General features: G+C 50.6%; 1 protein-coding gene across 11 annotated transcripts; it reads left to right on the forward strand.

Moving 5' to 3' along the window:
* The first annotated feature begins 9,849 nt into the window (after positions 1 to 9,849).
* GIPC1 (GIPC PDZ domain containing family member 1) lies at positions 9,850 to 21,976 on the forward strand. Of its 11 annotated transcripts, XM_060416263.1 has the most exons (12): positions 9,850 to 9,919; positions 10,485 to 10,539; positions 10,676 to 10,822; positions 11,361 to 11,573; positions 12,387 to 12,441; positions 14,115 to 14,199; positions 18,036 to 18,356; positions 19,210 to 19,395; positions 19,485 to 19,665; positions 20,462 to 20,574; positions 20,903 to 20,984; positions 21,128 to 21,976. In XM_060416263.1, exons 7-12 carry the CDS (start codon positions 18,069 to 18,071, stop codon positions 21,277 to 21,279), a joined length of 1,002 nt encoding a protein of 333 aa, XP_060272246.1. In that variant the 5' UTR covers positions 9,850 to 9,919; positions 10,485 to 10,539; positions 10,676 to 10,822; positions 11,361 to 11,573; positions 12,387 to 12,441; positions 14,115 to 14,199; positions 18,036 to 18,068; the 3' UTR covers positions 21,280 to 21,976. The 11 variants fall into 11 exon arrangements, with proteins under 11 accessions (XP_060272246.1, XP_060272249.1, XP_060272247.1 ...); XM_060416266.1 differs by lacking the exon at positions 14,115 to 14,199; XM_060416264.1 differs by lacking the exon at positions 10,676 to 10,822.
* The last annotated feature ends 398 nt before the right edge of the window (positions 21,977 to 22,374 follow it).

The following is a 22,374-nucleotide window of genomic DNA, read 5'->3' on the forward strand; positions in this document are numbered from 1 at the left end:
AAAGTCAATCTGCTTATATAAGCATAAACATAATTTGTAAATTTTCAGTTTTGATTTTTGGCTATGTAATCACAGTACTGAATTTGTAAGGGCATATAGAGTTAAAAATTCTTCCCATGCTGCTTTCAGGTCCACTGCCAGAGAAATTTTCCCAGTTTTCTCCTGTGCCTTTCCTTCTGTAATGTTGCATGAAGACATTGTTCTTTTTTTACACAAATGGTACATACTGTACGCTCTGTGCCCCCCCCATCCCCCCCACCTTTTTTTCCCTCTCACATATGCAAATAGCTTGTCTTCTGTTTTTCCATATGTTGATTCTACCAGACACGTGCAGGTGGGTGTGAAGATCTAGTTTCACGTTTGGAGGCTCCTATCTCTCCTCTATCATTGCTCCTGCTTCCAGGTTTGAATCGCAACTCAACCACTTTGTAGCTGTGGGACCTTGAGCAAGTGACACGACTTCTCTGTGCCTCAGTTTTTTCAACTGTAGAAGAAGCACAAAAATCACACTTCTACGGTTGTGAGGATTTTCAGGTATAGATACATAGAAGCACACAACAGAGCCTGACACAGAACAAGTGCTGTGTGTCAGTTACTGTACCCTAATGGGAAAATGTTCCTCAGCCCACTCCAAAGAAACCTCTGAGGTGTGTCGTGTCCACGGTCTTTTGGGTCTGTACTCTTGGCTAAGCTCCAGGAACCAAATCCCCAGGCAAGCCCCTGAGACCCACAACTCCACCCTGGCCTTCATCTCACTTGAGAAGGCTCACTCCAGGAATTCTCTGCTGGCCCAGTGGTTTGGGCTCTGTGGTCGCACTGCCAAGGACCTGGGTTCAATACCTGTTCAGAACTAAAATGCCACAAGCCATGCAATGCAGCCAAAAGGAAAAAGCAGGCTCACTCCCATGCTGTTTGGTCACAACCTGCTCACTTGACACCAGCAGTGGAACATCAGGCCCTAGGACTGAGCAGAGTGGGTTTGAGTCCCAGCTCTGTCAGTCAGCTGCTGTGTGTGTTCTTGGGCAAGTGACTTCGCTTCTCTGAGTCTCAGTGGTCACCTTTGAAAACGGCTACTGAAGTTACAGACTTCATAGAGGTATTATGAAAACTGGGCAAGGTAGGGCACTGGGAAGGCAAAAGAACATGGCCTTAAGAACTTGGTTTCCTGGGACATCCTGGTAATCTAGTGGCTAAGACTGAACTCCCAATTGAGGGGGCCTGGGTTCCATCCCTGGTCAGGGAACTAGATCCCACATGTGACAAGACCAGGTGCAGACAAATAAATATTTAAACAAAGAACTTGGCTTCTGAACGGTGACCGTGCTGAGTTCAAGTTCTGCTCACTGCATTCCCCTGGACAAATGAGAAACCTCTCAGCCACTGTTTCCTCTTATGTGAGACAAGACTAAGCATAGCCACTCCCACCTTCTCACAACCCTAGGGCCGCAACTTAGACAGCTAACCCCTGAGAATTTGACACAGGCCCAGCACAGGACAATTGTGAATTAACAGGAGGAAATACTAAGGAACTTTGGGAAAAATTTGCCCCAGGTCTCCTTAAATATTGGTTATTCTCATTAGCTGTTAATTATTGAAAAACACAGTATAATGCCTGATACATAATAAGCATTGTCCATTCAATAAACATTTATTGAATGCCTCCAGTGTGTCCAGTCCTGTTCTTTTTTTATTATTTTTTATTTTTGGCCACACCCTGAGGCATGTGGGACCTCATTACCCCAACTGGGGATTGAACCTGCACCCCCTGCAGTGGGAGGTGGATTCCCAACCACTGGACCACTAGGGAAGTCCCTGTCCAGTCCTGCTCCTGATGCTGAGGAGACAGTATTAGACAAAACTGGCAAAAACTACTGCCTTTGCAGAGCTGACAGTCATGTGGGATGACAAAGAATAAAACCAAAAATAAATGGTGGTGCTAGTGGTAAAGAGGGCTTCCCTCGTGGCTCAGACAGTAAAGAATCTGCCTGCAGTGTGGGAGACCGGGGTTCGATCACTGGGTCAGGAAGATCCCCTCTAGGAGGAAATAGCAGCATACTCCAGTATTCTTGCCTGGGTAATCCCATGGATGGAGGAGCCTACTGGGCCATCCATGGGGTCGCGAAGAGTTGGACACGACTGAGCAGCAGCAGGGAGTGCTGGAGAAACATGGAACAAGCAGGTAGAGAGTGCTGTGCTGTGTGCTTAGTTGCTCAGTTGTGTCTGACTCTTTGTGACCCCATGGACTGCAGCCCACTAGGCTCCTCTGTCCATGGGTGCTGGGTGCAGCTTTAAGTGACACGGTCAGTGAATGCCTCACCCTGAAGGCAACATTTGAACAAAGAGTTGAAGGAAATAAGAGGAGAGCCACGTGAGTACTGAGGGAAGGACTTTCCAGGCAGAGGAGACAGCCTGTGCAAAGGCGCTGAAGCAGGAGCCTGAGTTTAAGGAACAGCCAGGGGACTCCCAATGCAGGGGGTCTGGGTTCCATCCCTGGTGAGGGAATTAGATCCCACATACCACGACAACAACAACAACAAAAGATCCCACATGCTGCGACTAAGATCCTGCACAGCCAAATAATTTTTATTTTTTCTAAAGGAACAGCCAGAAGTCCAATGAGGCTGGACCAGAGTAAATGAGGGGTGAGTGGGAGGCAAAGGCAGACAGTACAGGGCCCGTGGGCCACTGGAGACTTCCGACCTTTCCTAAGGGAGGCAGGAGCTTGCAAAGATTTGGGGTTTTGTTCTGTCTTAATATTCCTTCCGGAGGTGGGGGTGGGAAGGGGAGAGAGTCATTTGATTATATAACAACTAAAAGTACCTGAGCTATATATATGATCAGTCTCTTGAAATTTCCACGCATCAACCTATTTCCAACTAGCATAGCACAAGCAATAAGCATCTATTTTCTATTAAAATCTACTCCTTAAAGTACATGTTCCCCCCACACAAACCTGAGAATTCTTTCACAGTCTGCTGATTCCATGCTTGGTGGTGGAGAGGAGCATGGTGGTGTCTGATTTCTTCTGAGTTCTGAAACTCTCTTGATGACTCAGATGATTTCCGTCTTTGTCATGAAGAGAGGAGAGAGCCTCAGGAACACTTCAGAAGATTCTCCTCCTGAGCAACTCCGGTTTCCTTGAGGTCACTGTGTCTGACTCTTTGTGACCCCAAAGAAGTCACTCTTTGTGACCGCCAGGCTCCTCTGGGGTTTTTCCAGGAAAGGATACTGGAGTGGGTTGCCATTTCCTTCTCCAGAACATCATCCCTACCCAGGGATCAAACCCATGTCTCCTGCATTTACAGGTGGAATTCTTTACCACTGAGACACCTGGAAAGTCCAAGGTCACCTACTATGCCCTAATAATTGTCATATCACTGATATCCAGGGTAGCACTTGACCCAGAGCTGCCCCTCTGAATGTTTGTTGAAAGAGTAATTGAGTGACAAAGTGATTCAGACAAGAGGACCTGCAACATTTGCCCTGTCACCGCTCATGTCAGGGAGTGTGTCAAGGAAGAACCCAGCCCTGAGGTCTGCTGGTTGTTCCTCCAAGAAAGGGATCCCCCACACCCCACTGCCTCCAACTCCTACCTGGAAGAAATGGATATTCTGTCTGGCTCCAGGAAAACCCCTCTTTCCTAGGATCCTATTCCTACAACACGATTCATGCATTAGTCATTGGGCACAGTTCCTAAGGGCCAGCTCACTAGCCCCGGGGAATCCAGCAAGAGGCAAACAAAGCAGTTGGTGGGGAACTCGTGGAGCTCATAGTCTTCCAGGAAACAGAGACTTCTGTTTTAGTTTCCTGTGGCTGCTGTGACAAAGTACAACAAACTGGGAGGCCTAAAACAACAGGATTTATTCTCTTGCAGTTCAGGCAACCACAGAGCCAAAACTAAGGTCCCAGTAGGGTTGGCTCCTGCTTTAGGCTCTGAAGGAGCCTAAAGTGAGTTCCACGCACCTCTCCCAGTTTCTGGGGGCTGCCAACAATCCTTGGCCTTCCTTAGCTTATGGCTACATCACTCCAATCTCTGCCTCTATCTTCACAAGAAGCCATCTCCCCTTCCTGTATCTGTGTTTTCTTTTTTTTTAATTTTATTTATTTGTGGCTGCTCTGAGTCTTCACTGCTGCTCATGGGCTTTCTCTAGTTGCAGCAAGCATGGGCTTTCCATTGCAGTGACTTCTCTTGTGGAGCTCAAACTTTGGGACATGCAGGCTTAGTTGCTCCTCGGCATGTGGAATCTTCCCAAACCAGGAATTGAACCCGTGTCCCCTGCATTGGCAGGCAGACTCCTAACCACTGGACCACCAGGAAAGTCCTCTGTATCTTCTTTTCTGTCTCTTTAAAAGAACACATTGGATTCAGGGCCCATTTAAATCCAGGATGATCTCATCTTGAAATCCTCAATTTTTTAAATTACTTCTGCAAGACCCTGATGCCAAATAAGGTTATAGTCACAGATTCAGGCACACGGGCATGTCTTTCAAGGGTCCACTATGCAACCAGCTGTTGTGGGGAAAGTATTGTACTTCCCATCACCAGAGAGCTTGGAGAGAGGACTCATGCGTGGCAGGTCCTGGGCACACCATCCAAGGTACAGGAACTTGTCAGGGCTCAGAGATAGGCCATTGGAACAGCAGCCCCATGGATAAAGCTCCAAGGAAGACCAGGGGCATGCATAAAGCAGGTCTGAACTGAAGAACATGAGGCCCTGGAGGCCTGGTGTGGGCGGAGCAGAGACAGCAGGAGAGAGTAATGTGGGGTGTGCCCAGGAATGAGACAGGCCGAGTCAGGGCCCTGCTGAGACAGGCCCACATGCCTGAGGCAGAGGAGAAGCCAGTTGAGAGAGTTTAAGTCAGGAGGGACATGGCATGATCTGCTTTTACCCAGAAATTGGAGTTGAGGTCTGGGTGGTTTGTCTCAATGAGGGGCCAACTTTCCTTGGGAAAATAATGCTGGACATCAGTGTGGCTAGGCCAGACTCCAGATGAAATATTTCACTGAAGTGTTTCAAGGGCAAATGGCCTCTTGGTGTGGGGGGTCATCAGCAGCAAAAGAATGCGCTCAGACTTGGGTGCTCATAGGTGCCCCCTGGCTGCCATAGGGGGAATAGATGGGGGGCGGTGATCCAGGGTGAAGCTGGGAGATCAGGGAGAACTTGGTTGGGGCTGGACCAGGTTGGGGCCAAGGAAGTGGTGGGTAGTGCCTGAAGATGTATTTTGAAAGGAGACCTGCCCATTGTCCCTCCAGAAAGTAGCCCTACTATTTTAGGAGTTGTCGTTTATTTCTAAAATATTTATTTATAAACCCATTGGAAGTTTGCCTTTGGGGATGGGAGGGGAGTAGGAGTATTCGTTTCAGGTATTTATTTTTAAAATTTCAAAGCTAGGGCTTCCCAGTGGTCTAATGGTTAAGAATCTGCCTTGCAATGCAAGGGATGACAGTTTGATCCCCAATCCAGGAAGATCCCAAATGCTGACGGGCAACTAAGTTCGTGGACCACAGCGACTTAGCCTGCACTCTAGAGCCCTCGAGCCACAACTACTGAAGCCCACAACAAGAGAGGCCACTGCAATGAGAAGCCTGTGCCGTGCTTATTCGCTCGGTCGTGTCTGACTCTTTGCAACCCCATGGACTGAAGCCTGAATATCACAAATAGAGTAGCCCCACTTGCCACAACTAGAGAAAGCCCGTGCACAGCAACAAGACCCAGTGCAGCCAAAAATAAATATATATATATATATATATATATATATATATATATATTTTTTTTTTTTTAAATTTCAAAGCTTAGAAAACTTACAGGAATAGTAAAGTGATACCCATATTCCACTCTCCTGGATTCAGCAGCAATTGTTACTATTTTGTTACATTTGTTTTCTCTATCTCCCTATATGTTCATAGGGATGTTTTATACCTGTATAATTTTTTCTGAACCATGTGACAGTTGCAGGCGTCATGAATTTAACACTTAGTAATTCAGCGTTTGGACTTCCCAGGTGGTGCTAGCTACAGAATCTGCCTGCCGATGAAGGAGATGTAAGAGACCCAGTTTCAATCCCTGGTCAGGAAGATCTCCTGGAGGAGGGTATGGAAATTCAATCTACTATTCTTGCCTGGAGAATCCCATGGACAGAGCAGCCTAGCGGGCCACAGTTCATGGGGGTTGCAAGAGTTGGACACGACTGAAGCAATTTAGCACACAAGCAAATCAGTGTGTATGTCCTAAGAATAAGAATATTCTCTTGTGTAACCACAACACAACACTCACACTTAGGAAATTTAACGTGGATATGGCATTACTATCTAATATTTAGGCAACATTCAAATATCCTAGATTATCCCAAGAATATCCATCATAACTCTTTTACTATTCTTTGAAATTTTTATCAAGGATCCAAGCAAGAATCAAAGACTGATTTTTGTTGTCTTCTATCTTTTGTCTCCTTTAATCTAGAGCCATTTACCACTCATTTATTCATTTAATTAATGGATTGATTTTGCCTTTCATGACATGGATCTGTGTGAAGAGTCCAGACCATTTTGGTTTTGTTTTTTAAAGAATGAGGCCTCCTCAGTAATCTTGGGCTTTTCTCTCATTTTTTCCCCTTGGACAACTAGACCAAAATGGTTCAGGTATTTCTCTGATTTATTATTATCCCTTCCATGCCTTCCATTCCTTCCCTTCATCAGGTTGTGTCTGTTGTTTTTTTTCCTAGTAATTAATTTGAGCAAACTCCGGGAGAAGGTGAAGGACAGGGAAGCCTGGCGTGCTGCAGTCCAGGGAGTTGCAAAGAGTCGGACACAACCGAGCGACTGACAACAACAATCAGATTCAGGTTAAACACTTTGGGCAGGACCAAGTTCTTCAAAGGTGATGTGTCTTTCTGAGCAATACAGCACAGCAGTAATAGTGAGGACAGCCTATTCCATCAGTAGTCATATCTCTTTATCAGTTGGTTAAGGTGGTGACTGCCAGCTTTCTCCACTGCACCTTTTCCAAGGTAACTTTTTCTCCACTGAAATTAACAAGTGATATGTGGGCTGGTTCTTTGACAGTGAATATCTACTGCCCCATTTAACAAAGAACTGTCTGAATCAATCATTCCTCTGGTGGATGAAAAATGGTGCTTTTCTAACCTGATCTTTCCTTCTGCATCTATTAGTTGGCATTCCAGAACTCCTCCACCCCCAACTCCCCCCACACAAGGGTAGAGGTAGCATTCAAATCTGAGCTCCTGACAGGGGCATGGGGGACGAATTGAGAGAGAAACACGGACACATATACGCTATCATGTGTAAAACAGACAGCCAGTGGGAAGCAGCTGTGTAGCACAGGGAACTCAGCTCAGGGCTCTGTGATGACCTCGATGGGTGGGATGGGGGTGAGGGTGGGAGGGAGGCTCAGAGGGAGAGGATATATGTATACTTACGGCTGATTGTTGGACAGCAGAAACCAACACAAGATTGTAAAGCAATTATCCTCCAATTTAAAATAAATATTTTTTTAAAAAATCTGAGCTCCTCGTCAGTTAGGCCTCCCAACCTCTTGAGCTACAAAATCAAGAAGGAAGGGGATACCCAGTGTTGCGCTGTGCCCTTGGGCCACCTGCTCACCCCTCCGCGGGCACTTCCTCATCAGTCAACAGGTGGCTTCAGGTGGATTCTGTTCAGGACACTGTTGTCCCCATGTCTCATGTGCCGTCTCTCCAGGTGTGTAGAAGGAAGCAGCTCAGGTGTCAGGCACAAGCAGCACGGTGGAGACAGTCCCACAGAGGGCACTGGCTTAGCCAGAGGCAATCGATAGCTCAGTGGGGGTGGCAGAGGTCAGCAGAACAGGAAGAGAAGGACAATCGCTGTGCCCGCTGCCACAGCAGTTTCAGTATTTGCCAGCTGGGTGGGGCTGGCCGGGCAGCCCTCAGCAACAGCCCAGGGCCCATTCTCCCCTTCACTTTACTGCTCTGCAGGCCCTAGCCCAGCTGGAATATGCAGCAGCTCAACCAGGGAATTGCAAAGACTCATTTCATGAGGCTTGAACAGCTGAAGCCCCAGCTGTCTGAGTGGCTGGGTTGTTCCTAGAACAAGGAACTCTCATCTGTCCTGAGAATTGACTCTCCTGGCCTGTTGTTCAGTCACTAAATAGTAGCTGACTCCTTGCAACCCCATGAACTGCAGCATGCCAGGCTTCCCCGTCCTTCACTCTCTCCCAATAGTGAGATAATCAAAATCATGTCCAAGGAGTTGGTGATGCCATCTAACCATCTCACGTTCTGTCGCTCCCTTCTCCTCCTGCCCTCAGTCTTCCCCAGCATCAGGGTTTTTTCCAGTGAATCGGCTGTTCGCATCAGGTGGCCAAAGCTGGGGCTTCAGTATCAGTCCTTGCAATGAGTATCCAGGGTTGATTTCCTTTAGAATTGACTGGTTCGATCTCCTTGCTGTTCAATGGACTCTCAAGAGTCTTCTCCAGCACCACAGTTTGAAAACATCACTTATTCGGTGCTCAGCCTTCTTTATGGCCCAACTTTGACATCTCTACATGACAACTGGAAAAACCACAGCTTTGACTATACAGACTTCTGTTGGCAAAGTGATGTCTTCACTTTTTTTAAATATGCTGTCTAGGTTTGTCCTGGCCTGGGAAGGGTGCATTTGTGTCTTTGTTTCTTGTACCTGCTTCTGCCTAAGAAATCTCAGTTACAAGCCAGACCTGGAGATGGTGAGATTACCTAGTTCTTTCATCCACATATGTATACTGAAACCCTGCTCTGTGCCATTCTCAGGACTGGAGGGTGGGGGACAGAGAGGGAACAGAGATGGAGACAGACTCGTGAATGTCAGCTCCCTCAGGGCTGAGACTTGGGTTGGCTGGGTATCCTTTGTAATCTAGCACATAATATGTGCTCAATAAATATCCACTGGTCAACCAGCAAGCGAACAGACCGTTTTGCCCTTGTCTTTCGTACCACTGCAACCTAAAGATGCTTTGCTAGCTGCTTTGCAAACTCCTTCGCTATTGCACTCTCCTAAAGTGTGCTGTATCTCTCTGTCCGCCCTCCAAGCCTTTGCATGCCCCGTTCCCTTTACCAAGAGCATATTCATTCAGCTTACTCGTAGACGTATCTGTTGAGATAGGACAGAGCCTGGCACGGAGCAGGAGCGCCTTAAATATTTGATGAGTAAATGAATGAATGAATGCCCTTGTCCATTGTCCATCCAGGACGCTGGACACGCGGGACCCTCCCTATTCATCTCAGTCCCCCGCCCTCCCGCCCAGAATGAATACATCTTTTTATCCGCTCTGAGGGTGGCCGAGCTGAGACATGGGCAGGCCAAGTGGAGGACTGGATTAGGGACCGCCCTTGGCCCCCTCCGGGTATCCTAAAGGGTTCCCTTTTCTGGACTTTGGAAGTTTGTATCCTTTCCCCCTCCCCACCCCCAAACTCAGTATCGGTCACCTGACTTCCACGACTAGTCCCCCGCCTCTTAGCACCCACAGCACCCCACACGGACACTTAGCCAAGAACACGTGGTCCGGGGGCCCCAGCTTCCCATTGGCCGCTGGCCTCCTTCCTCCCAGAGATTGGCTCGGGCTCGGCCTCAGCTCCCCCTTCCGCCGCCTCGCGGTGGAACAGGCCGCCGCGGCTTAGGAGGGGTGGGAAGGTCCAACGCTCCGCGGCGGGGGAGGTGTCGTGAAGAATCGCGTGCAGCGCAGGGATCCCTCTGGAATGTTTCCTTCGGGTTCCACCCGCAGGGGGGCGGCGTGGAGTGGATTGGCCGCGAGCGCCGGGCGGCCGTTTCTGATTGGCCAGATGCGGGCGCCAGCCCCGCCCCCTGGCGGTGGCTGCGGGAGAGGCCCGGGCCAGAGTTTGCGGAGGGCCGAGCTGGGCGAGCTGGGCGGCGGCTAAGGAGGCTCAGGTGAGTATACCCGGCAAGGCAGGGGCGAGGGGGTGGTCCATCGCGGCCGCTCGAGGGGACCCCGGAGCAGACCCGCGAGATCGCGAACCCGCGGAGATTCGGCCTATCCTGCGGGGTGGGGCCGGCCCCATGGACGCGGCTGGAGGTCTAGGCTGAGTGGGGTGGAGGGGCGGGACGGGGTGGGGGGAAACGTCCGAGTCCCCTTCCCGGAGGACCGCCTGCCTTCCCTCTAAGGTCAGGGGTGAACGCCTCCCGGCGCCGGGATGTCGTCTCCAGCCGCACCCCAGCCCCCTGCACCTCTGGAGAGTTCCCCTCCCGGTGGGGACAGGCGCAGAGTCGGTATTTCTGACAAGTCCCCGAAGCTGGCCTTGTCCCCGAAGCTGGCCTTGTCCCACTCGTCCAGGGCCTGGCGAGGGGGTGGGGTGCGCCTTGGGAGGATCGAGGTCCCGATTGTAATAATGAAAACAATCACCCGGGCTAGCATTCATTGAACACTTCCGTGTCAGGTATTTACCATGCGGATCATTGAATCACCCCTCATGGAAGTTGCTGTTACTTCTTTCAGAGGTGAAGCAGCAGACCCAGAGAGGTGGAGTGTCTTGCCTAAGGTCACACAGCGAGTAAGTGGCAGATCTGGGACTCAAACCCATGCTTCAGAGTCCAGAACTGGAATCTCCGCCACTAGACTAGGTATCCAGTGGCTTCAGGGCTCAGGTGTTTCTGACCAGCTCCTCCCACTCCATTCCCTCCAACCAGGCAGCCATCTGGGGCACACCTGCTGGTCTTCGTTTTCACCAGCTGCTCAGACAGGAAGCTGCCCCCATGTCCCTTTTCCCCAAAGCTGGAAAAGCAAGGCCAGACTACTGGGTCCTAAGAAGAGAGAGACATCTGTGGGAGAAATAGGTGGGTGGTGGGGACCATTGGGGTCCTGTGGCTGCTGGGCCCCTAGGGAGGCCTGGGCCGCGGACAGTAGGCATTCTCCCTGGAAACACCCATGAGCCGGTTTTTCAAGACTGATTCAGAGGCCTCCTGCCCTCCTCTTCCAAGCAATGCACTGCCAAAAAGGGGAGCATGGGCGTGGTGTCCCCTTCCCAGCTTGTGTGAGCTCTCAGGAACCCCCTTCCCATTTCCTGCTCCTCCCATTGCAACGCTGTGTGGCTGTAGGCTTGTTAAGTTCCGGGCCCTCCCAGTGAAGAGAGGGTAGGGATGTGGGATTCCAGCCAACCTGCTCAGTGCCACTAGCTGAATTGAAGCTCATTTTCTCCATACCTGTGTTCAAGTTTAAGAGGAGACTGGGAGTGTGGTGGGGAGGTGGCAGTTTGAAACGGTACAGTAGGCATGTTCTGAGGCTAGAGGGGCTCAGAGAGTAGTCAGAATGAGGGCGTAAGACACATTATTCATTCGTTCTGTACATATTAATTAAGTACCTGCTATGTGCCAGGTGGGCTTCCCTGGTGGCTCAGTGGTAAAGCATCCTCCCACCAGTGCAGGAGACACAGGTTTGATCCCTGGGTCGAGAAGATCCCCTGGAGGAGGAAATGGCAACCCACTCCAGTATTCTTGCCTGGAAATCCCATGGACAGAGGAGCCTGGTGGCCATCGCAAGAGTTGGACACAACTTAGCAACTAAACCACCACCACCACCACAGGCCAGGTACTGTTCCTGGCATAGAGGATACAGTAGTGACCACAACAGAAATCCCTGCTCTTGGGCAGCTACCATTCTAATGGGGGGGGGGGGGGAACAGGCAACAAACAAGTTGTTAATAACAAGTAAATAAAGAAAACACTTGCAAGAGGTTGATAAATGCTATAAATAAAATATGAGGGAGTGGCATGGTAGAATCTGTAAGAAAGGGGGATCTCGGAGGAGGTAACTTTGGAGCCAAGATCTGAATGACAAAAAGAAGCCAGCTTTGTAAGGATCAGGTAGGGGGCACAGCCAAGGCAAAGGCTCTGAGGCTGGGCCAAGCTTGGCATGGTATGGCTGGGGCAGGAGAGAACCCACAGTGTGATTCTGTGGGGATCTGTGGGTCACATTAAGGAGTTTAGAGCTTTTCTTCTATCACGTGGGAAACTGATGTAAGATTTGAGGCTGGGGAGCAACACGATCTGGTTTATGTTTTAAAATAGAGACATGAAGTGAAATAACAGCCTAAGACTGGAAGACAAGGGTTCTGCCAGAACAGCATGTAATTAAGTCCGTGGGCCTGAGTTGTCTAGACCACAGGGGTGGTTGTAACAGGCAGGGACAAGCCGAGGAGGCTGCTTGGAGGAGGTGGCCAGGAGTAGGCCTTGACAGGCAGAGGGGACTCCCTGGGCAGGGCAAGGGAAGAGGCAGTAATAACAGTGAGAGTAATAATTTTCTTAAATCAAATGTCAGGCAAAGTGCTAATTGAGTTACTTGCATAAACTCTTTGGATTCCCATAAGCACTCTGAGAGACAGTAATTCTGCCCATTTTTCAGATGAGGAAACTAAAGCGCCATCAAGTGAAGTGACTTGCCCACAGCCACTCAGCTGGTAAGTGACAGGGGTGGGATTTGAACCCAGGCCACTCTGCCTCTTCTGGCCTGGAAAACAAATTCATAAACCACCCACTTTCCTTACCACCATTATTTCCCTGTCCTGGGTAAGACATGCAGCCAGCCTGAACCAGGGCATCAAGTGTAGGCAGACTAAGGAAGTTGGGAGTTGGTGAGCAGGATGTAGGGGCCCTAGAAAAAGGAGGGAGTGTGAATCTTGGCAGCTGACTAAAGATGATACAGATAGAAATAGTAGTAATTGTCACCAGCATTTATGGAACTCTTACTGGAGAAGGAAAGGCAACCCACTCCAGTACTCGTGCCTGGAGAATCCCATGGACAGAGGAGCCTGGCGGGCTACAGTCCACGGGGTCACAAAGAGTCGGACACAACTGAGTGACTTCACTTTCACTTTACTGGGTGCCAGGAACTGTTCCAAACACATGTATGATTTCTTTGGAACTCAGAAAGGTTAAGACATTTGCCCAACTAATAAGTGGCAAACCCAGGTTTAATATTTATGTTCTTTGCATTCTGCTAAGATGTATGGGGAGTGGCAGGAGGGAAGCCAGGGGAGGTGGTGATGTGGGTTTTTTGTTGTTTTTGGAAGCATCGTTAAGGGAGTATAGTGAAATAACTTGACAGAGCAGTACCAGTTTATTCATTCAGAATGTATTTTATTTCTAGTATTTAGAATATGTAAAGAGTTCCCACAAATCAATAAGAAAAAAGACTAGACATTGCAATTAAAAACAAACCATGCAGTTTTAGAGAATTCGCTGGTGGTTCAGTGATTAGGACTCTGCTCATTCGCTGTTAAGGGCCAGAATTCAATCTCTGGTCAGGGAACTAAGATCCCATGAGCCACGTGGCATGGCAAGAAAAAAGAATGCGGTGTTTAAAAATCGTCAAAGACTTAAGTAGACAGTTTACAAAAGGGCAAATCCAAATGATTTCAAATGTTTTAAAGGTTGTTTAGTATCACTGATTAGAAGGGGAGTGAAAAACAAAATCTTAGTGTCTTCGTGGTTAGATGAAGCACCTACTTTGTGTCCAGAATTATTCTGGGAAGCAAGGAATAAGGGACCCCAGAGGTAGGACTTATACTGTTGCTGGGGAGACAGGATCCTACTGAGGGCAGATGCTATGGCCCGTGCTTCTTTGTCTCCCCAGAACTGGGCACAGAGGCCAGTGGGCTGGTGACTATTAGTTTCATTAATTCATCCATTCATTAATTCCACAAGTATTTAGTAAGCAGCTGCCCTGTGCCAGGCCTTGTGTTGTCTGAGCTAATAGAGGAGTGAGTAAGACAGGCCAAGTTCCCTGCCCTTTTTGGAAAACAGACAATGAACAAGCTAAATGAATGAAGTATGGCTTCCACCTGAAAAAGGTTAAGAGACTGAGTTGTGTGGCTACCAGAGGGCACAGCCAGTGCAAAGGCCCTGAGGTTGAACTTCATCCAGTATGTTGAAAGAACACAGGGAGGAGGCCCTTGTGTCTGCAGGGAATGAGCAAGGGGGACAGAGGCAGGGGGTGAGGGCATATGGGTGATATGGGCTGGTCATTTGGGGCCCATGGGCCAAGGGGAGGACATTGACTTTTACTCCAAGTGAGGTAGGAGCCCTGGGAGGGGTTGGAGCGAGGACATATGTGGCCTGACATGTTTTACAGGATCACTCTGGCTGCTGTGTTGAGAGACCATTAGGGGCAAGGGCAGGAGCTGGGAGACTCAGAGAAGGCAGCTGCAGTCGTCTAGGTAAGTTGTTTTGTCTTTAGGATTGATTCGTTTATGGTCGCTGTGGGTCTCCTTGCTGCACTGGGGCCTTCTCTAGTTGTGGTGTACAGGCTTCTCGTTGCAGTGTTTTCTGTTGTTGTGGACCGTGGGCTCTAGGACACGTGGGCTGCAGCAGTTGTGGCGTATGGGCTCAGTAGTTGGGACACATGGGCTGAGGTGCTCCGTGGCATGTGGGATCTTCTGAGCCCAGGGATCAAACCCACGTATCCTGCATTGGCAGGGAACTTCTTTACCGCTGAGCCACCTGAGAAGCTCTAGGTGAGTGTTGATGGGACTGGACCAGGTGATGTTCGAGGAGGTGTTGGAGAACAGATGAATGAATGAAAACGGGTACAGCTCAGGGGCTCTACTGAAGCCAGAAAAGCCCTGGGGAACAGGTGATCTGAAAGGAGGGAGCAAGAAGTCCCCCTTACATAGTAAAATGTAATTTTTCGTAATCTGATCCTTCCCACAACCTGGCCAGGTGGATGGAAGGTCCCCATTTACAGGTCAGACATCTGAGGCCCAGGGAGACTGAATCACAGTGATGAACTTGGGCTTGGGAGTCAGACCTGGGGGTTGGGGCCAGTTTCTGTGACTTCGGACATGTGACTTAAACATGAACTCTTTCCTAGTCTATGAAGGCCTATACAGTTGACCTCTATCACTTTTTTTTTTTTCTTTTTTAATATTTATTCGTTTGGCTGTATCAGGTCTTAGTTGTAGCACTCAGGATCTCTAGTTTTGGCATGCAAACTCTTAGTTGCAGCCTGTGGGATCTATTTGCCTGACTGGGGATCGAACCTGGGCCCCCTGCATTGGGAGCATGAAGTCTTAGCCACTGGACCACCAGGGAAGTCCCCTTCATCACCTCTTTTACATGCCCTCTTTGTATTCGTCCATTGCTCACTCCGCTCTAGCCGCACTGGTTGCTAGCTTAATTGTGAATCTGCTCAGAATCTCCCATGACTGCCATTTCACTCAGATCAAAAGCCCAAGTTCAGCCTCTGGCCCACAGGGCCCTGCACAATCTGCCTGTTACCTCTCTCAGTTCAGTTCAGTTCAGTCGCTCAGTTGTCTCCAACTCTTTGCAACCCCATGGACTGCAGCATGCCAGGCTTCCCTGTCCATCACCAGCTCCCAGAGCTTACTGAAGCTCATGTCCATCAAGTTGGTGATGCCATCTAACCATCTCATCCTCTGTCGTCCCTTCTCCCCCTGCCTTCAGTGTTTCCCAGCATCAGGGTCTTTTCCAGTGAGTCAGTTCTTTGCATCAGGTGGCCAAAGTATTGGAGTTTCAGCTTCAGCATCAGTCCTTCCAGTGAATATTCAGGACTGATTCCCTTTAGGGTTGACTGGTCTGATCTCCTTGCAGTCCAACGGACTCTCAAGAGTCTTCTCCAACACCACAGTTCAAAAGCATCAATTCTTCGGCACTCAGCTTTCTTTATAGTCCAACTCTCACATCCATACATGACTACTGGAAAAACCATAGCCTTGACGAGACGCACCTTTGTTGGCAAAGTAATGTCTCTGCTTTTTACGTCTCTGCCCTCACCTTTTCCCACTGTCCCTCTTACTTGGGGATCCAACCACACAGGCCTCCTTGCTGATCCTCAGACATGTCAAGTAAATCCCCACTTCAGGGCCTTTGCACTAGCTGTTCTCCGCCTAAATGTTCTTGCCTCATATCCTCCTATGGATATTTGCTTCTGTCTTTCAAGCCTCAGCTTCGCCTCCTCAGAGAGGCAGGTCCTCTGTGAACTTGTCTATAAAACTTGTCTTATTGTCTTTATAGCAGTCTTAGAAATTATATTGAATATTTACACATTTGCTTGCTCACTGTACATCTTCTCTGAACCGTATGCTTCTGGACAGCATGGACAGAGCCCCAGCTAGCTAACCTCTGCAGCAACTAGGAGTGAATTCGAAAAATGCAACCCTGGGTCTGGTGCTTTTGCACAGTGAACAAGCTGTGTAACTGCTCATGATGGCCCTACTCAGGGACCTTACTGCTTGTTTGGTTTTTTTTGATAATTGAAGTTATTTTAATATTTGCAGCATACATTTTGCTCAGTGGTTCAGTAATGTGCTTGAGTTATTCACAGAGATTTTCTCTTACCTTCACAGGTACACTGTTTAGCAATTTTATGAAATTATTAATTACAGCTTTGAATTATTAAATAAAGATTTTCTTTTTTTAACTGCACCACATGCTTGTGGGATCTTAGTTACCCAACCAGGGGTTGAACCCATGCTGGGTCTTAACCACTGGACCGCCAGGGAATTCCCTAATTAAAGCTTTTATTTTTTTAATTAATTAATTTATTATTATTATTATTTTTAATTTTTATTTTTACTTTATTTTACTTTTACAATACTGTATTGGTTTTGCCATACATTGACTTGAATCCACCACGGGTGTACATGCATTCCCAAACATGAACCCCCTCCCACCTCCCTCCCCATAACATCTCTCTGGGTCATCACCGTGCACCAGCCCCAAGCATGCTGTGTCCTGCATTGGACATAGACTGGCGTAATTAAAGCTTTTAAAAACACGCATGCATGTATCCACTTAAACACATACACCCATGGTGTATGTGTGTGTGTATATATATCCACACACGCACACACACATACATATGTATGTGTATTTGTAAACTCTTAGAATTTATCCATATAAGATTGTTTTCTTCATCCATTAACCCTTCATCACATGCTCCTTATTTACTCTGGGTAAGGAAATGTGGGACCTTGCTTATCTTATTGAAGGCAATATCTACAATGGTGCATGGAATATAGTTAGTACCCAAAACATATTTGTTTGAAGGGAGGGAGGGAGGGAGTTAGGAAGAGAGGTAGAAAAATAGAGTGGAAGGAGAGGATAGAAAAAAACTGTATCAGTCAGGATAGGTTTTGCTGCAGTAACAAACATCCCCCAGAATCTTAGCAGTTATACTCTACAGTGGTTTATTTTTTGTTCCTGCTACACGTCCATTGCAGCTTAGCGGGGGGGTTTCATTCATTGTAGTCACTCAGAGCCTGGCCTGATGGGGCTGCCACCACATCAAATGTGGCTGGTGACCCTACCGGGAAAATTAGATCTGTCGAGGTTCTTGCTCCAGTAATTAAATGCTTCAGCCCAGAAATGTCACGTGTCACTTCCTCTCACAACTCATTGTCCAGAACTGGTCATATGCTTACCCAGTCATAAAGAGGCCAGGAATGCCATCTGCTTACATACTTTGAAAGGGAAGAGTCAGAAATTTTTTGTGCACAGCACTAATGATTGCAACCAATAGAAAAATAGAGAAACGTAGGCCATGAGCCTCCATTTTCTCATCTATTAAACGGGCATAATCACATATTATGGTACATCATGTAGTCACATCGGGACAATAATATGGTCCCCATGATATGATGTGAGGATAAAGTAAGATCACAGAGCAGTTAGCAGTTATGGTAAATATTGACTGATATTATTATATCCGTACAGGTGTGTAAGTGCTAGGACCAGGTTGTTTTTTTTTTTTTTTTAAGTGAAACAGTGTTTATTAGGAGGAAAAAGAGTGTGAATAGAGACACATGAGGGACTTAGAGAGAGTGTCATGCCCTCGTGGTAGTTTGAATCACTTATATGAGGCGTTTTTCCCAGGTTCCCTTTGGCCAGTCATCTGGCGGGGTGATTGCCTGGCTCTGAGCTGGGACCCGATTTTGAACTGAGGCCTGTTCTCTGAATAATTTCATTGGGCCTGTAGAGGCAAGGCGGCCTGAGGCTACAACGCAGACCCTGAGTGCCTTTTCCTGTCCTGCAGATTTCCTGGGCGAGCCCCCTCTTCTCACTGCTCATGCCACTAGGACTGGGGCGGCGGAAAAAGGCGCCACCTCTGGTGGAAAATGAGGAGGCTGAGCCAGGCCGTGGTGGGCTGGGCGTGGGGGAGCCGGGGCCCCTGGGCGGAGGTGGGGCGGGGGGCCCCCAAATGGGCTTGCCCCCCCCTCCCCCCGCCCTGCGGCCCCGCCTCGTGTTCCACACCCAGCTGGCCCATGGCAGTCCCACTGGCCGCATCGAGGGATTCACCAACGTCAAGGAGCTGTATGGCAAGATTGCCGAGGCCTTCCGACTGCCAGCTGCCGAGGTACCCACTGGGGAGCCAGGCACCGGGGTTCCCTAATGGTGAGCTAGAGAGAGGCTGGAGCGTGCATCCTGTTTGTGAGCTATGACTCAGGTGCTGAAGCTGCAAATACTGAGGCTTTACCCCAGTGAATTATGGGGAACTGGAGGCAGGGCTGAATGCTGAGTTTCATCAGGCACTGGGAGGCCTGTGCCGCAGTGGATTATGGGGGCTGGTGGCCACAGCTGGATACTGAGTTCCAGTCAGGCATGCATTAGGAGACCTGCAGCCCAGTGTATTGTGGGTAACTGGAGACCAGGACTGGGTGCTGAGTTCCCGTCAGCACTGGGAGAGGCCTCAGCCCCAGTGGATTGTGGGAATGGACAGCCAGGGCTGGATGCTATATTCCCATCTTACATTGAGGGGTTTGTAGCCCAGGGGATTGTGGGAGCTGGAGGTCAGATGCAAGATTCACCCCACTGTGATTCATTGGGAGGTCCAACCCTAAGGATTTCAGGGGCCAAAGGAATGGAGGAAGCAAGGAGGGTGACAGTGGGATCTTGCAGGAAATAGATGCAGGGGTCTCAGTAGGCAGGATGGGTATCTGTGCCCCTTCATTCATTCCAAAAGCATTTTCTGATCACCACTGCATGCCAGGCTCTATGCCCTGGAACCAGTAGGGAGTTTTTTTCCTAGGACAGAAACCCAGCCCTAGCAGAGCTGACACCCTAGTGGGGGCCTTGACCGAGCTCTAGGCTGGTCAAGCACTGGGGGCATACCTCCAGGCCCTTCCCAGTGTTCCTTCCTTCCCGCTCAGGTAGCAGTTGGCAAAGGGCATGGGAGAGAGGTGAGGGTTGAATGTCTCCCACTCCTGCAGGTGATGTTCTGCACCCTCAACACCCACAAAGTGGACATGGACAAGCTCCTGGGGGGGCAGATCGGACTGGAGGACTTCATCTTTGCCCACGTCAAGGGGCAGCGCAAGGAAGTGGAGGTGTTCAAGTCGGAGGAGGCGTTGGGGCTTACCATCACAGACAATGGGGCTGGCTATGCCTTCATCAAGGTACCTGGGGGTGGGGCACCCAGAGTCTGAAGGGTAAGGCCTAACCTATGATGGTAGAACCCAAGGGTGGACAGCTCCTTTCCCCACAGCGCATTAAGGAGGGCAGTGTGATTGACCACATCCAGCTCATCAGTGTGGGTGACATGATCGAGGCCATCAACGGACAGAGCCTGCTGGGCTGCCGGCACTACGAGGTGGCCCGGCTGCTCAAGGAGCTACCCCGAGGCCGCACCTTCACACTGAAGCTCACAGAGCCTCGAAAAGCCTTTGGTGAGGGGCTGCCGCCTATCCCTGCCCCATGCCAGCAGCCACCACCCTCCCAGCCCCCAGCTCCCGCCTGCAGTACCAAAGGCCACCAGCAGGTGGTGCCCAAGCCCAGCTGGTGGTAACGGGTGGGAAAGGGGGTGGGGCAGCCCCACCCTTCTGCTGGGAGAGGGTGTTGGCTCTCTGCCCAGCTCAGGTGGAGGATGGAGGCAAGGAGGAAGTTGCCCCCACACCCAGCTTCCAGGAGCCATTAGCCTAGCCAAGCGCCCCCAACCTGGCCAACCCCCTAGCCCCAAGAAGCCAGGCTTGGCTGCCCTGTGCCAGGCCCCCTACTTTTTTGTCCAGCTTCATTAACTCTCCGGAATGGGCTCAAGGTCCCTGGCGTGGGGGAGGGGGACTCTAAAACACTTCCCCAGGCAGATAGGGTTGGTCTAAAACACTTCCCCAGGCAGATAGGGTTGGTCTGCTGCCCAGCAGCTAAACCCCCTTGGCCTTGGGGAAAGTAGATAGAGACCCAGGACCCATCCCCTTCCTGTCCCTCCGGCCCTGGGAACAGGAGTGGTCCCCTCCAGCCTCCCAGCCCTTTTCCAATCCTAGCCCCTGGCTGTGCCTCCTACACCCCGCCAAGCCAGAGTCAGGAGACCTGCCCTCCTGGGGTCACCTCCACCCCCAGTGCCCCCAAAGCCTACAGAAGCTTGGAGAAGGTGGAGGGTGGGCTGAGGCCGGGATGTCTGGGTTTCTGCCCAGAACATGCTGGAACTGGGCTTCTCCAGTCCTCACCCCATCCCCCTATCTCCCACAGACATGATCAGCGTGCGTTCAGGGGGTGGCCGCCCTGGCTCCGGTCCCCAGCTGGGTACTGGCCGAGGGACCCTCCGGCTCCGATCCCGGGGTCCAGCCACAGTAGAGGATCTGGTGAGTGTGCCAGCCGAGCCTAAGTCCCTCCCCGCTCCACCCCCCACCACCACTTTCCTGTGAAATTCATAGGTGGCAGCATCACTCTTAGCTGAGGGCCTCTGGGCACTGGATGTCCATCCACCTCTGCCACCTCCCAGCTCTGGGACCTTCCTTAGGCAAGTGGACCTCAGTTTCCTAATCTGTGAAACTTTTGGGGTTGTCATGAGGAAGAACCGTGGGTTTCTATACCAAAAGTGGTGTAAAAAAAAATTTGCACTCAGCGTTCAGTATAATTACAGGTATATTCACATTATTATAATGTCGTCTTCCCTCTTTCCGCCCCCAGCCTTCAGCCTTTGAGGAGAAGGCCATTGAGAAGGTGGATGACCTGTTAGAGAGTTACATGGGCATCAGGGACACAGAGTTGGGTAAGTGAGGAGGGGGTCATCAGGGTCTGGGGATGGGTGGGAGTGTGGGAGAAAGGGGCTTGCAGGTCCTGGGGGGCCAAGTCTACCCTGAGCCCCTCTGTCATCTGTGCCTCCATTCTGCTCCCCTGTCCTTCCCCCTCCAGCGGCCACCATGGTGGAGCTCGGAAAGGACAAAAGGAACCCGGATGAGCTGGCTGAGGCCCTGGATGAACGGCTGGGTGACTTCGCCTTCCCGGATGAGTTTGTCTTTGACGTCTGGGGTGCCATCGGGGACGCCAAGGTTGGCCGCTACTAGGCCTTCCGCTGGACCTCGAGATGACTTGGGCCAGGCCCGGTGGGAGCCTCTGGGGCGGAGACACCGTAGCCTGGACCCCAGTGTCTGGCTCTGGCCCAGCTCAGTAGCCTGGAGATGATGCGGAGCGGAGGTGGGGCTGGGCCTCTGCCCCTCCTCCAATCGGTACCACCCCCTCGCCAGTTCCCAGCCTGGCTGGGGCGCCCAGCCCCCCACCCCCGCCCTCCTCCCCACCTACCTCAGCCAGGGTCAGGCACAGCGGTGGAGAGGGACCAGCCAGATTGGGTGGCCACCCCCACCTCCCTGCCCCCAATACTTTCCGCCTCAGCTGCCAAACTGGTCCCTCCTATCTCCCTGGGGCCTCGGGTTCTGTTTGGGGGTCGTGACCTCCCTAGTTTCCTGATGCAGGGAATGCAGGAGGGGGGTGTGTCCCCCCCCTCAGCAAATGCAATAATGCCCTCCTCTTCCACCACCCCCCCCCCATCTCCCCAGAGGAGCCCCCTCACTGTGGAGTCTGTTACCTCCGCATTTGAAACACTAGTCTGCTGTGAAACCCCCCCAAACTCCCTCCCTCCCCAGCCCCGCTCGTGTCTCCCTCAGCTCAGCCCCAGACTGAAGGGGCAGGAGGGAGGGATGATGGTGGTGGGCTTTTGTACCTGAATTTGCTGTCTGGAACATAAAGAATCTATCTGCTGTTGGATCTGTGTGTTGGCTTCGGGGTGGGAGAGGAGGGTGGGTCAGGGCTGGGAAAGAATGTAGCAGCTGAAATCCATCCTCTTCGGGCTCCAAATTGAATTAAGAGCTGGCCCCAGCCACCCGCCCCCTCCCACCCGGTCCGCCTGATGAGGCTCTTGGCTGCAAGCCACCAGGCTTCCAGGCAAGGCCGGAGCTTCTTCGTCTACTCAGGGTGCAAATCTTGCTCCCTTTCGAACAAAGCTTCCCGCCACCCTCTGGCCTGATGTGAACAGTGGGCAAGAGGCAGTGGGCCCTTGTCTGTTCTGACCCAGTGGCCCGGAGAGCCCCCAGGCCAGAAAGTGAAAGCGTTACTCGCTCAGTCCTGTCTGACTCGTTGCGACCCCGTGGACTGTATATCCTGCC

This window comes from Ovis aries, chromosome 5 (genome assembly GCF_016772045.2).
Source record: "Ovis aries strain OAR_USU_Benz2616 breed Rambouillet chromosome 5, ARS-UI_Ramb_v3.0, whole genome shotgun sequence".
Classification (NCBI taxonomy): Eukaryota; Metazoa; Chordata; class Mammalia; order Artiodactyla; family Bovidae; genus Ovis; species Ovis aries.